General features: G+C 41.3%; 1 protein-coding gene across 5 annotated transcripts in view; it reads left to right on the plus strand.

Moving 5' to 3' along the window:
- HYCC1 (hyccin PI4KA lipid kinase complex subunit 1) overlaps positions 1–7,320 on the plus strand; it is an 82,132-nt gene extending 74,812 nt beyond the window's left edge. For 2 of the 5 annotated variants that reach the window (XM_072153789.1, XM_072153791.1), the window contains one exon: positions 913–1,050. Coding sequence is in view for 3 of the 5 variants with exons in the window: in XM_072153787.1 (XP_072009888.1) it covers positions 913–1,502 (590 nt within the window). In the remaining 2 variants the exon portion in view is untranslated. Of the gene's footprint in view, positions 1–912 lie in introns of all 5 variants that reach the window. The other 3 variants (XM_072153787.1, XM_072153788.1, XM_072153790.1) reach the window with 2 other exon arrangements.
- Positions 7,321–11,910: the final 4,590 nt, after the last annotated feature.

Consider the following 11,910-nt stretch of genomic DNA (forward strand, 5'->3'; position numbering starts at 1 on the left):
GTCCCCTGATAAAAAAAAAATAGCACTCTGGTGACTTAAAGGTTTCCTTTAAGGTGGAGTTTGTGGATGATGTCATAACAATGGGCCATGAAGGTTGTTGATGTGCTTGACAGCATACTTTTAGTGGTTTATATAGGTCAATTTCTGTTGACGGTATCTTTTAAGGTGGATGTATGGAACACTAACCTAGAATGCATGAAGCCATATATCTCTTTAACATACTATATTGTAAAGCAATATATGCATTGGAGGGTTTCTGCCGTGCTCTTGGAGTAGTGGTACACAAATTTACTTGGCGAGTCACATCATGCATCCTACGACCTTTCCATTTGTTACCTTCTAAATTTTGGAAGAAGCTAAATTTTGCAGTTGCTTTGACTTGGGTGATCAAACAATCTATTTCCTTGCATGATTAACAACGCGACCTTCTTCACAATCAACTCACGCATGTCTCTTTAAATTTTAGAGGGGTTTTCCAGCCATTTAATTCAACAAAATCAAAAACATTAAAAAGTAGAATGATCTTGTAGTCTTCTTAACTTTCCACTACCGTTCACATCATCTGTCGGGTCGCTGTACTCTGCAGTGCCGATGTCCATGGATTGGCTGCGTCGGGATGTCATCACATGTACAGTGGGGGACCTGGACAGGATCGGTAGGGGAACGTTGAGTGTGTCTACATTCTGTCTTGTCAGAAGTTTTTTTTATTTTTGTAATAAATGCCTGTACAACCCTGATTTACGTTTCTCTTTGTATATCTATACAATAGAATTTTTGCTTTGATTGATCTTTGGGTAAGTATTAAATTACGCTTTCCCCAATGATTTGGCTTTGGATGGCACCTTGGCAATAGATTCTCCTATTTTCTTGCATATACAACAAAGATATTAACTTTCACTTCTCTTCCTCCAGACTCTGCAGATTTAACACTACAAGATGAGCTGACCGAAATCGCTGAGGTGGATGAAGGCTTTTGTTCAAGGGCTGCCTCTAGCTCCAGCCAGTCTGCCTTGTCTCACAGCAGTAGCGGCAGTTTCAGCAGGCCACCACTAGGGAAGGCCCAAAGAAGATCTCTTGGAGCCAGAGCTGGGGTTAAAGAAAGGGATTGTGGGGGAGATTCTTGTCGCGAGCATCTCAGCAGGAAGCAGAACCAGCGGGCAATGAGTGAAAACTTGGAGCTGGTGTCTCTGAAGAGACTGACTTTGACAACTAGTCAGTCCCTCCCGAAGCCTGGGAGTCACAGCCTGGCACGAACTGCGACATCGGTCTTCAGTAAATCCTTTGAGCAAATGAGTGGGGCGGCAGTTTTACATAATGCTGTGGGTGTAAACAACGCTGGTACAGGCTCATGTGTGGAAACAAATAGGTTCAGTGCATGTAGCTTACAGGAAGAAAACCTGGTGTACATTTCTGAAAGGACTGAGCTTACAGTGCCTGGTAAACCCCAACCAAATCTTCATCAGAGGTCCCCAAGTATCTGCATCACCCTGTCTACCGACTAGGCCTCGTCCTGATGTCGGCTTAGAAATGGGGATTTCTGATTCTGTTGATCCTATGTTTTCTAAAATGAATGGTGAAACTTTGATATTTTATTGACTTGTATACAGTAATTTGCCAAAGTTTTTACATGCTACTTAACGGAGCATTAAACGGTTTCTATACATTGGATTGGTATCTAGCCATAGATTTTTAATATCATGATATTTACTTGAAAGTATATCATTCAACACCCTGCTTCTTAGGTAGCCATTTTGGGTGTTGTACAAATATTGTAAAAAAATGCAACTGATTAGTTTGCTTGGGGCAATAGAAACGGCACTAGAGGAATTCTCGACTTTGAAAGTGGTATCCTCTACAGCAGTAATGGCGAACCTTTTAGAGACAGTGTCCAAACTACAACCAAAACTCGCGTGCTGCCATGCCAATTTAAGCAATTATATATTGATTCCTGCTGTATCACAGGTCTCAATTGTATTGGCATCATGAGGACACCAATACAGTAGAAAGAAGATGGAGAAATTTGGATTGTAGCTTACCTTCAGGGTCCCCTCAAGAGGAAGAATCAGGAGACCCAGAGCAGGAATTCTAATGACAATCCATCTCTATCCGAGCCTTCTTGCTCCTCCTGTAGTCCTGGCAGCCAAGGATGTTACTTTAAAATAGTGCTGAGCATGGCACATCCTGGGCTGTCTTGGACTGCAGGAGGAAACCTTGAGTCCTGTTTGTCAAACTCTGTGCTGGGGTGAAGGCCTGGGTGCCCACAGAAAGGGCTCCGAGTGCCACCTCTGGCACCCCTGCCATAGATTCGCCACCACTGCTCTACAGTATACACATCATATAGCACTTTACAGTGGGTTTTATTGTCCATAAGTGGCCTACATCGAAGTGCACACCACAGGAACTACCTGAAAGTGCCAGCAGACGGCGGTGAGATGTACCACGTGCTAGTGCTTTCAGGTTTGTTACGAGTTTGATATAAAGGTAAAAAAAAAGCTAAGTCATAATGTTTTGTAATGTTTGAACTTTTTGTGAATGTAATTGTGTTGCATAACGCCATTTTTTTACAGTTCATTTAAGCATTTTTAGCTGAGATTTTAATATTCTGGAATTTTTATTGCCAGCACAGCAAAATAAAAAGAAAACTCCTCTAAGCCATGATAAATAGTTTTAAGCAAAGTATGCAGCGTGGTGCTTTATTATGAACATAAACAAGTGATTTATTAAATTATTCTTATTGAAAAGTTTCAAATCACATCCTTGAAGGTAAACGGCGTACCGATATTGGTATAATAAACCAGTCCCAGTGTGTTGTCAAGCAGATTAACACCTTCCAGAGCAAGTTTCTTTCATGTGGCATCATCCAGAAGTTCAACTTTGAAATGAGAGGAAAAAAAATGGTTGTCTAAAGTCATGGAGGTGGAGAGTTCAGCACTGAAGTCAAGCTCTCTCCGTGTCAGAACATCCCCTCTGCTGTGATCGTCATTGTGTAGAAAGCCTATTAATGAAGTCCCCGAAGGCAGGGCTGTCAATTACAGTGAAGGGGTTATTCTGACACCAGGGCTATCAATTACAGTGACATGAGAGAACTTGACTTCAGTGCTGAGCTCCTCGCTTCCGTGACTTCATACAAATAACTTGCATATGACTTCAAAGTTGATTTTCTGGATGATGCCATTGAACTGGGCCATGAAAGAACTATTCTGTTTGACAATTGAATGAGGTTTATTTAGGTTCTTTATGCTGACAGGTTATTAAGTGGCACAAAGAATTCAGGCACTTACCACCAATTTGAAACCATGGCGTTTGAATGGACACTTGTATACAAGCAATATTAGTTGTAGGGCAATGTATAGGGGGACAGAATGATGATGATTTTTGTGTAGGTGTACAGAGTGGATACAGAGTGATAATGCAATGTAATAGGTGGGAATAAAGCAAGTGACCAGAGTATACAGTGGATATTTCATATTTTGCTTTTCTATTATTGTACGTGCTCCCATTACTATACCTATATAAAACCTACAAAGTTGTGACTTCATAGGATATATAGAATTGTCATTTTTCAGTATAAAGTCTTTTGACCATGTTGTGGGAATATACTCTTATTATGGTACCTTTTTAAGGGTTTGCCCCATTAATAGAAAATAAAGAACAGTGTTTGTGCTGTATTTCTTCAATAACTTAGAGATGAAATTTAATGGAAATCCACAAACAAGATCAAGGATTATACCCCATGAGGAAACCCACACAAACATGGAGAGAACATACAAACTCTTTGCAGATGTTGACCCTGGGCCTTGAACCCAGGACCCCAGTGCTGCAAGACTGTAATACTAAGCCACCGTGCATAGGAAACTTAAAGGGAACTTGTCACCAGGGAACTCATTTTCATTAAAGACATGTTACAGAAGCCAGAACATTTGCATTATAATAGAATTGTGTGTTGTAACTTACCTTGCACCCTGACAGAACTATCTGTGTAGTTCCAGGGGTTGGGCTTTGGTTTGGATGCATTTCAAAAAACTACATGTGACATGCTGCAGACCAAAACCAATGCCCAACCCCTAGGACTACACAGAGGATTCTGTCGGGATGCAAGGTAAGTTCTAACACACAATTATATTGTAATGCAAATGTTTAGAGAAGGCAGAAGTACATATTTGAACTGCAGCTGTTATGGGCTTTTGCAACCTGTCTTTAGTGAAAATGATGTCCCTTGTGACAGGTTCCCTTTAAAGAGTGGATCCTGCCAGAGTGGGCACACACAAGCATATGTAAGTGTGCTGGGTTTACCATCCTTGTTTCTGGTGGTAGATGTCCATCAAATTTCACTTTAAGGCCCCATCGCTGCACAGATGGTTATGTAACAAAAACAATGTTTTAGAGAGACCTGTCCCGCTCCGATGATGTCATCTCCCCTCCAACTTGCTTTGCCCCTTCTGTCTGCTTGTTTCTACAAGTATGTGGTGCAGCTGTCATGTAAAAACAGGCGCGGTTTGGGCTTAGATGTGGGACCACCTAGAGAAATAATTACATGGCCAGCAGATTGGACATCTTGCTGCAAGAATTAATAGCCATACTCTTCTCCACTACAAGGGCCATGGCCAAAAGTAAAAATGAAGCCTCTCTGGTAAGTTTATTGAATGAAACACAAAACTGTTTTAAGCTGAAATCAAGTTAGAGGGAAAAAGTATTTCCATATTTATACCTTACTATCACCAATCTAGCAATACCACCCGTTACTCTACATCAGTGATTATCAACCAGTGCGCCGCGACACATGGTCGGGTGTGCCGCGGGGAAAGTTCCCCAAAATATGGTGCCCCCTGTGTTTTGTTTCCCAGAGAAATGTAAAATGAGAAATACTATAGTCATGAGGCTGGAGTACTACAAGTACCAGCTCATATGCTGAGTAAACGAGCTGGCACTTGTACTCTGGCCTCATGGCCATAGAACTTCTCTTTGTACCCCTTTATTTTGCAGTATATGAGCCACATAATAATAAGCACCATATACTAAAAACAGGGAGAAACTGAGAACTGTTGAGGAAGAGCTTCGTGTGTGTCTTTCCACCATTTCTGCCAGGATATCCCTTTTGTGTTTATCGAAACAGGCCCAGGTTTCACACTGAGTGAGTAAAATAAATTTAGAATCTATATTATTAACTATATGTATAATATGACTGTTTTAGTGTCATTTTGTGCTATTTTGGTTGGTTGTGTGCCCCAGGATTTTCTAAGTATAAAAAGTGTGCCGCGGCTCAAAAAAGGTTGAAAATCACTGCTCTATATGATGTCAGGTATATATAGATTTGGGTGTAGTGAACTAATCTAAAGTATGCTACTCAAAATTAAAAATCGATAATCCTGTAAAAAGAATAAATTCATGTCAATAAAATCTTTTTGATGAGGATATTGAAAATCCATGTTTCACCCTAGAAAATCAACTTTAGTTGTTATTGAGAGACTTACTGTTCATTTACAGTTCATTTTCTATTATTATAAGTACAACACAGAAGCACAATTTTCTCCATGTGTTCAGACAGACATACACAACGGGTAGCTGCACAGTCAGTAATAGATCAGTATTTTGCATCAGTATTTGTAGGCCAAAACCAGGAGAGGTACCTACACATAGAAAGTGTAAGTGAACAATCTGTTATATATTTTGGCTCAAAAAATGATGCAAAAAGTGATTAAATCTTGACCATGTGCAGCTATCCTAACGTGCTGGATTTACACATGGGGGGGAGATGTATTAATGTGTTGGTCTTCAGACCAGTGCAGAGTAGAATTAGACAGATCTCTGCTGCGCCAGATTAATCCCTGTGTCTGATGCTGGATGATAATTAGTGCAGTATAAGTCTGGTGAGTTGTACTTCGCACCTCCTATTAGTTGGTTTATTTTGCTGCGGCACACTATGAAATTTTATGGCGCACAATGGTTTCCTGTGTGGCCACGCCCTTTTTAGAGGACACTCCCCTTTTTCATTATAAAAAGTCATAAAATAGCCTAAAAATGGCCTAAAACCTTCAATAAAAGTGCACAGGATTCCAGGTGCACATTACTCCAGTATTCTGGTGTAGACAGATTCATACATCTCTGCCAATAAGTTTGTATTGCTGTGAAAATGCTTATGCAATGGGTATATATTTTTAATTTTTAAAATGATGATCATAGAAGCAAAAGAAAAGTTCATATTTACAAGACGCATATGCATTTTCCCAAGTTTTTCTTTTCTAAATGTGTCCACTTACAAAAATAGTGCCAGACCTGTGAATGGGTTGTCTCCTATAGCAGCTTGGATCCCTATAAGTGAATGGGATGGAGAAGCAATACCAGACAATACTTAAAGGGCATCTACCACCAGGATGAAGTACTGTATGCAAATGAGCCCCGAAGGGCTCCAGGCTCCATAGGTGTTAATGGTGCCTGGAGCCCCTCAGGCTTATTTGCATACAGTACTTCATCCCGATGATAGATGTCCTTTAAAGACGGGGCTGCGTACACATTAATGTGTTTTTTACTGCAAACACTGGATTCAGGGTCTGTTGCTTGCAACTTGTGCGTCTGCAAATGCAGGCAGGAATAGGACCTGCTGCTCCGGCAGTTGACTCATATATAGGCCGTGGAAACGACAGATGTGTGTATGAGCCCATAGAAATGCATGAAGCCCATGGATATGAATTTGTTTGTACGCTATTCTTGCTGAATCAGCATTTGGAGAAATAAAATGTTCTTGTCCATGTAGGGTTAGTGAGGCAATTTTCTACAAGAAAGAAGCCACGTTTTTCTAATCCTTGAACTTCACCAGACATTTTCTTGATCATCTCATAAGTGTAAACTTATCACACTGGTCATTAATACACAAAAATCTTAGGCTAATAAAACTGAAGGTCTTAGCCGAAATGTCATGGTTACTATTATATTTCATCGGATATTTTTCTGCATCTGCATTCACAAACAAAGGCAAATAAAACTTTAATGATTTTTTTTGTTTGTTTTAAATAAAATGTATATGTCGTGTTGTTTAATGTTTTATGATTTTGGTAATTGTGTAGTTTTGTAATTATCTATGGATGTGCCATATGATGTAGGTAGGATACAGTTTCAATTGTTCGTTTTTTAAAAAAGTTTTTATGACAACTAATAGTCATGTTGTTCCCTTGTCTTTCATGTGAAAATAAAGCTTTGTCTAAATGTTTTTGTTTTTTGCTATTTTGTAATATGGTAAAATAGACAGTTTCTTTTTTACACCCTAATGATGGATTTAGTATTGCACATTTGTTTTCATGTTAAAATAAATTCTGGTAAAATTTGTCTCTTGTATATTTTTACTTTTTATTAAAGATTTTAACACCGTTATAGCGTGGCTTTGCCAAAGCCCCCGCAGAGCTCTTGTTGGTTATTAGAATATTTTTAATAGTTGATTTTAGAAGGCAGGAGGCCATGGATAACAAATAAAAGAAGATTACCACAGTCACGGTGCCTGGATCTATGAGTAAGTGTCCCTGGTTTATCATGCTGGATTTTGATGGTAGATTTCCTTTAATGCTATGTGCACACATTGCAGATTACACACACAGGAGGGGATTTATCATTAGTCCAATGTAGCTTATTGGTGTATAGTTGTCGCAAAGTTTTGCGCAAACATCTTTTTTGCAGTTTTTTTTTTTAGCAAGAAAGTCACGCAATGGCAGAAAAAATATATCAACTTGAGTGTGCAACAGTGAGAATTTTCAAAAGAATGCAAATTCGGGGCTTATTTACTAAGAACAGTGCCCCTTACCTGCTGCAAACATTACCTAACCAATGATTATGCCCCCTCCCCTAGACAATGAGCATGTCCTCTCGCCCGATGACATTTTTTTGTGTGTTTGTTTAAATGCGCCTCCGTTCATCCAAACCACGTGACAGGAAAGCCCAAAGCCTTCATCAGCGATGTAGGCATAAAAGCTGGCAGGGTGATCTGGTTGGAGCAAAGCCGTTCACCCATTCTGGAAGCCCACTTCATCCGCAGAACTTCCATATGCCCCAATAACTTGTAGTCACTGTCAGCCAAAAACAACAAAGCCACAGAAAAATATTGTTTTCAGTTTTTCTAAGACATTATAGTGATATAAGCAATTATCATCCAAAAATTGTTACTCAAAAAAGTCCCAAGTTAAGATTAGGATGTGTATTTTATCTGTATTTATGTGTAAAAATGGTCAGATAGCAAAATTAAGGTGCAGTCCATGTAAGCTCATTCTCGTTGATGACGCCCTTTTTATGGCACACAACTGATTAGTTCTGTCTACCCATTAATTACTTACAGCCATGCGCCATTTTAAAACATCGGGCTGTGCTTTCAGGAGACAGATCTCAGATGCCGACAGTCATGCTTGCGCCAGAAAGAGTAAATCCCCCTATACACAACTGCTCAAAATCCTGCCTAGTGATAAATCTCCCCCCACAGATTTTTTTGCAGATATGTGCAGCGTTGGGCTATATTCACCCTGCGCACAGCGCTGCTCACCCCCACCCCTCTCCATAGGGATGTATGGTGAACGGCCCCGTTTGCTGTGAAAAGATAGGACATGTCCTATCTTTTTCCCGGGTACGGAGCGGTACGGTGCCGCACGTGTGGGCGCCGTGAGCCCATAGCGATGATATCGTTCGTCTATACATCCCCCATACATGTGTGTGAATGTCGCCTTATACAGTACCATAATAGTGAATATAATATGGAAAAAGTAATGTTGAATATGCATTTTTTTGTGGGTGGAAAATAAAATGATGATCATGTCGCATTTTTTTTGTGCATCCTTTTTTGTAGCCTTTTTTTATATTGAAGTCTATGGTCATGTAAAAAAACCTGCAACAAATCTGAAGCAGATCTGCATCAAATCCTCACCATGATCTGCAGATTTTTGCTTAAAATTATGTCAGACCAAGTGACAAAAGAAGTAAAAAAAAAAACCTATGCGCACGTAAATCCAGAATTTTTCAGTTTTTTGGTACAACAGGATGATACTTCTTGTAATGTAGAAATCACTTTTCAGCAGTCATTCTATTATTCTGGCATGCAGGATAATGGGTGTCCCCATGGAACAGATAACACAAGATGACCCTATTTACAGTAGGTAATGGGGACAGTTTCTTCCTCTCATAACACCGTGACCTTGGATCAGGTCACTGAGCTCTCCTACGGTAGACTGGTGTCTGGAAAATGTACTATGTCCCAGTGACTACTGAAAAGAATATCTGTAACTGTATCTGCTGTTAAAGTACATACATACAAGTTTTTAATAAGGAAAGCATTGCCTCAGCTATCTCATATGATAAACCCATTGAACATGAAGCATGACTTCCAGGAAGCCAAATGACATGATGTGGGATAAAAGCCAAACAAGTAAATCTATTCTATAGGGAAGAGATGTCCAACATAATATAGATATTGGAAAGCTGCACATCCAAGCCTCTGAACATCTTCTTGCTGTGATTGACATTGTGCATGTTTGGACCATCAATTACAGTGAAGGGGCTTTCTGCGGAAGAGAGATGTTGATTTCAATGTTATAATCTCCGCCTTCCTGACTTTATTAAACCAACTTGCATCTCAGTGCCACCGCACTGGGTTAAGAAAGCAACACGATTTTGGAAGGTGTTCAGCTGTTTGACAACATACTGGTAGTGGTTTATTAGGTCAATTTCTTCTGACAGGTTCTCTTTAAGTCGGCTGTGCTGTGCAACTATATCCTTTGAGAATCTCTAGATAGTGGTGGATTTTTCTACATTACACATGTGTGTAGGCCAGTAGTCTCTTACAAACCATATGTAAGGAAGGCCTGTTAGGCCAAAACATTAAAGTGCTGATGGATTGTTGTCTGCAGGCCCGACTCCAGCACCCGGCATACCTGGGCAAGTGCCGGGGGCCCACACACGCTGTGCACATCTTCACTCTTCACTTCCTGTAATGAGGAGCTGTGTCCTGCACTGTTCCTCCCCCACTTGGACAAGCACACACAGCACACACAGCACAGGTAGAGGCTACAGAGCTGCCTGTGTGGTGCAGCACATTATGGGCTAACACCCTCCCTCCCCCCTATCACCTCTTCACATGGAGCCGCAGTACGGCTGAAATCCGGCAGCTCAGAAATCGCGACGAAGAGGTGGAGGCGGAGAAGCCTGAAGACTCCTCTGTGTGATGCCAGGGCTGCTGCAGACACCACAGGGTGTGTGATGGTATGTGACATGTATGGATGTGTATTACTGATACGTATGGTATGTGTGATGATGTGTTTGCCTGCATGTGTATCTGCTTGCATGTATCTGTCTGTCAGTGTGTGTGTGTTTGCCTCCATGCTTGTCTATCTTTATGCATGTCTCTGTAGCTGTCTGCATGTATCTGTCTGCCTGTATACATGTCTTGCTGCATGTGTGGATGTGCGAATTATATTAATCATCTCAAATGTACATGAGAAGCAGAGAGGGTTCTGTGTAAGCCGTGATGTGTATTATGAGATTACACAGCAGCTCAGGTGTGTATTATGAGGTTTCGCCGAGCTCAGGTGTGTATTATGAGGTTTCGCCGAGCTCAGGTGTGTATTATGAGGTTCCGCAGCAGCTCAGGTGTGTATTATGAGGTTCCGCAGCAGCTCAGGTGTGTATTATGAGGTTCTGCAGCAGCTCAGGTGTGTATTCTGAAGTTCCGCAGCAGCTCAGGTGTGTATTATGAGGTCCTGCAGCAGCTCAGGTGTGTATTATGAGGTTCCGCAGCAGCTCAGGTGTGTATTATGAGGTTCCGCAGCAGCTCAGGTGTGTATTCTGAGGTTCCGCAGCAGCTCAGGTGTGTATTCTGAAGTTTCGCAGCAGCTCAGGTGTGTATTATGAGGTTCCGCAGCAGCTCAGGTGTGTATTATGAGGTTCCGCAGCAGCTGAGGTGTGTATTATGAGGTTCCACAGCAGTTCAGGTGTGTATTATGAGGTTCCGCAGCAGTTCAGGTGTGTATTATGAGGTTCTGCAGCAGCTGAGGTGTGTATTATGAGGTTCTGCAGCAGCTGAGGTGTGTATTATGAGGTCCGGCAGAAGCTGAGGTGTGTATTATGAGGTTCTGCAGCAGCAGTAATGTGTATTATGAGGTTCTGCAGCAGCTGAGGTGTGTATTGTGAGGTTCTGCAGCAGCTGAGATGTATATTATGAGGTTCTGCAGCAGCAGGAGGTGTGTATTATGAGGTTCTGAAGCAGCTGAGGTGTGTATATGAGGTTCCGCAGAAGCTGAGGTGTGTATTATGAGGTTCTGCAGCAGCAGTAATGTGTATTATGAGGTTCTGCAGCAGCAGTAATGTGTATTATGAGGTTCTGCAGCAGCAGTAATGTGTATTATTAGGTTCTGCAGCAGCTGAGGTGTGTATATGAGGTTCTGCTGCAGCTAAATTGTGTATTATGAGGTTCTGCAGCAGCTGAGTTGAAGTTTCAGTTTTATTACTTGGTAGAGTGGAGGGGCACACATTTTTATGTTCGCCCTGTTGGTTAAATGACCTCAAAACTGCCCTGACCGTGACACGGCTGTTTGGGATGATAAATGGGGGAATATTTCAGGGAACAGGAGACAGTTTTTTAGTTTTTGAATTTTTAATGCTGGCATGTGAGTTCACTGCAAAGGGGCCCACTGAGGCACTGTCGCCCAGGGGCCTCCTGAAGCCTGGAGTCGGCCCTGGTTGTCTGAATTAAAGACAACCTGTCACCACGTTTTTTCATAATTCAAGTTAGTGACGGGTTCCCATGCAAACCTATTGACTAAACTACTCCTCTTCAGCCCCCCCATCCCGCCCAGGGGGCGACTTGACTTGTCACACAGCACATATCATTCTAAGGTAACATATAAGTTCTCTTTTGTTCTGTAAAACCGATTTTTTTTTTTCATT

This window comes from Engystomops pustulosus, chromosome 5 (assembly GCF_040894005.1).
Source record: "Engystomops pustulosus chromosome 5, aEngPut4.maternal, whole genome shotgun sequence".
Taxonomy (NCBI): domain Eukaryota; kingdom Metazoa; phylum Chordata; class Amphibia; order Anura; family Leptodactylidae; genus Engystomops; species Engystomops pustulosus.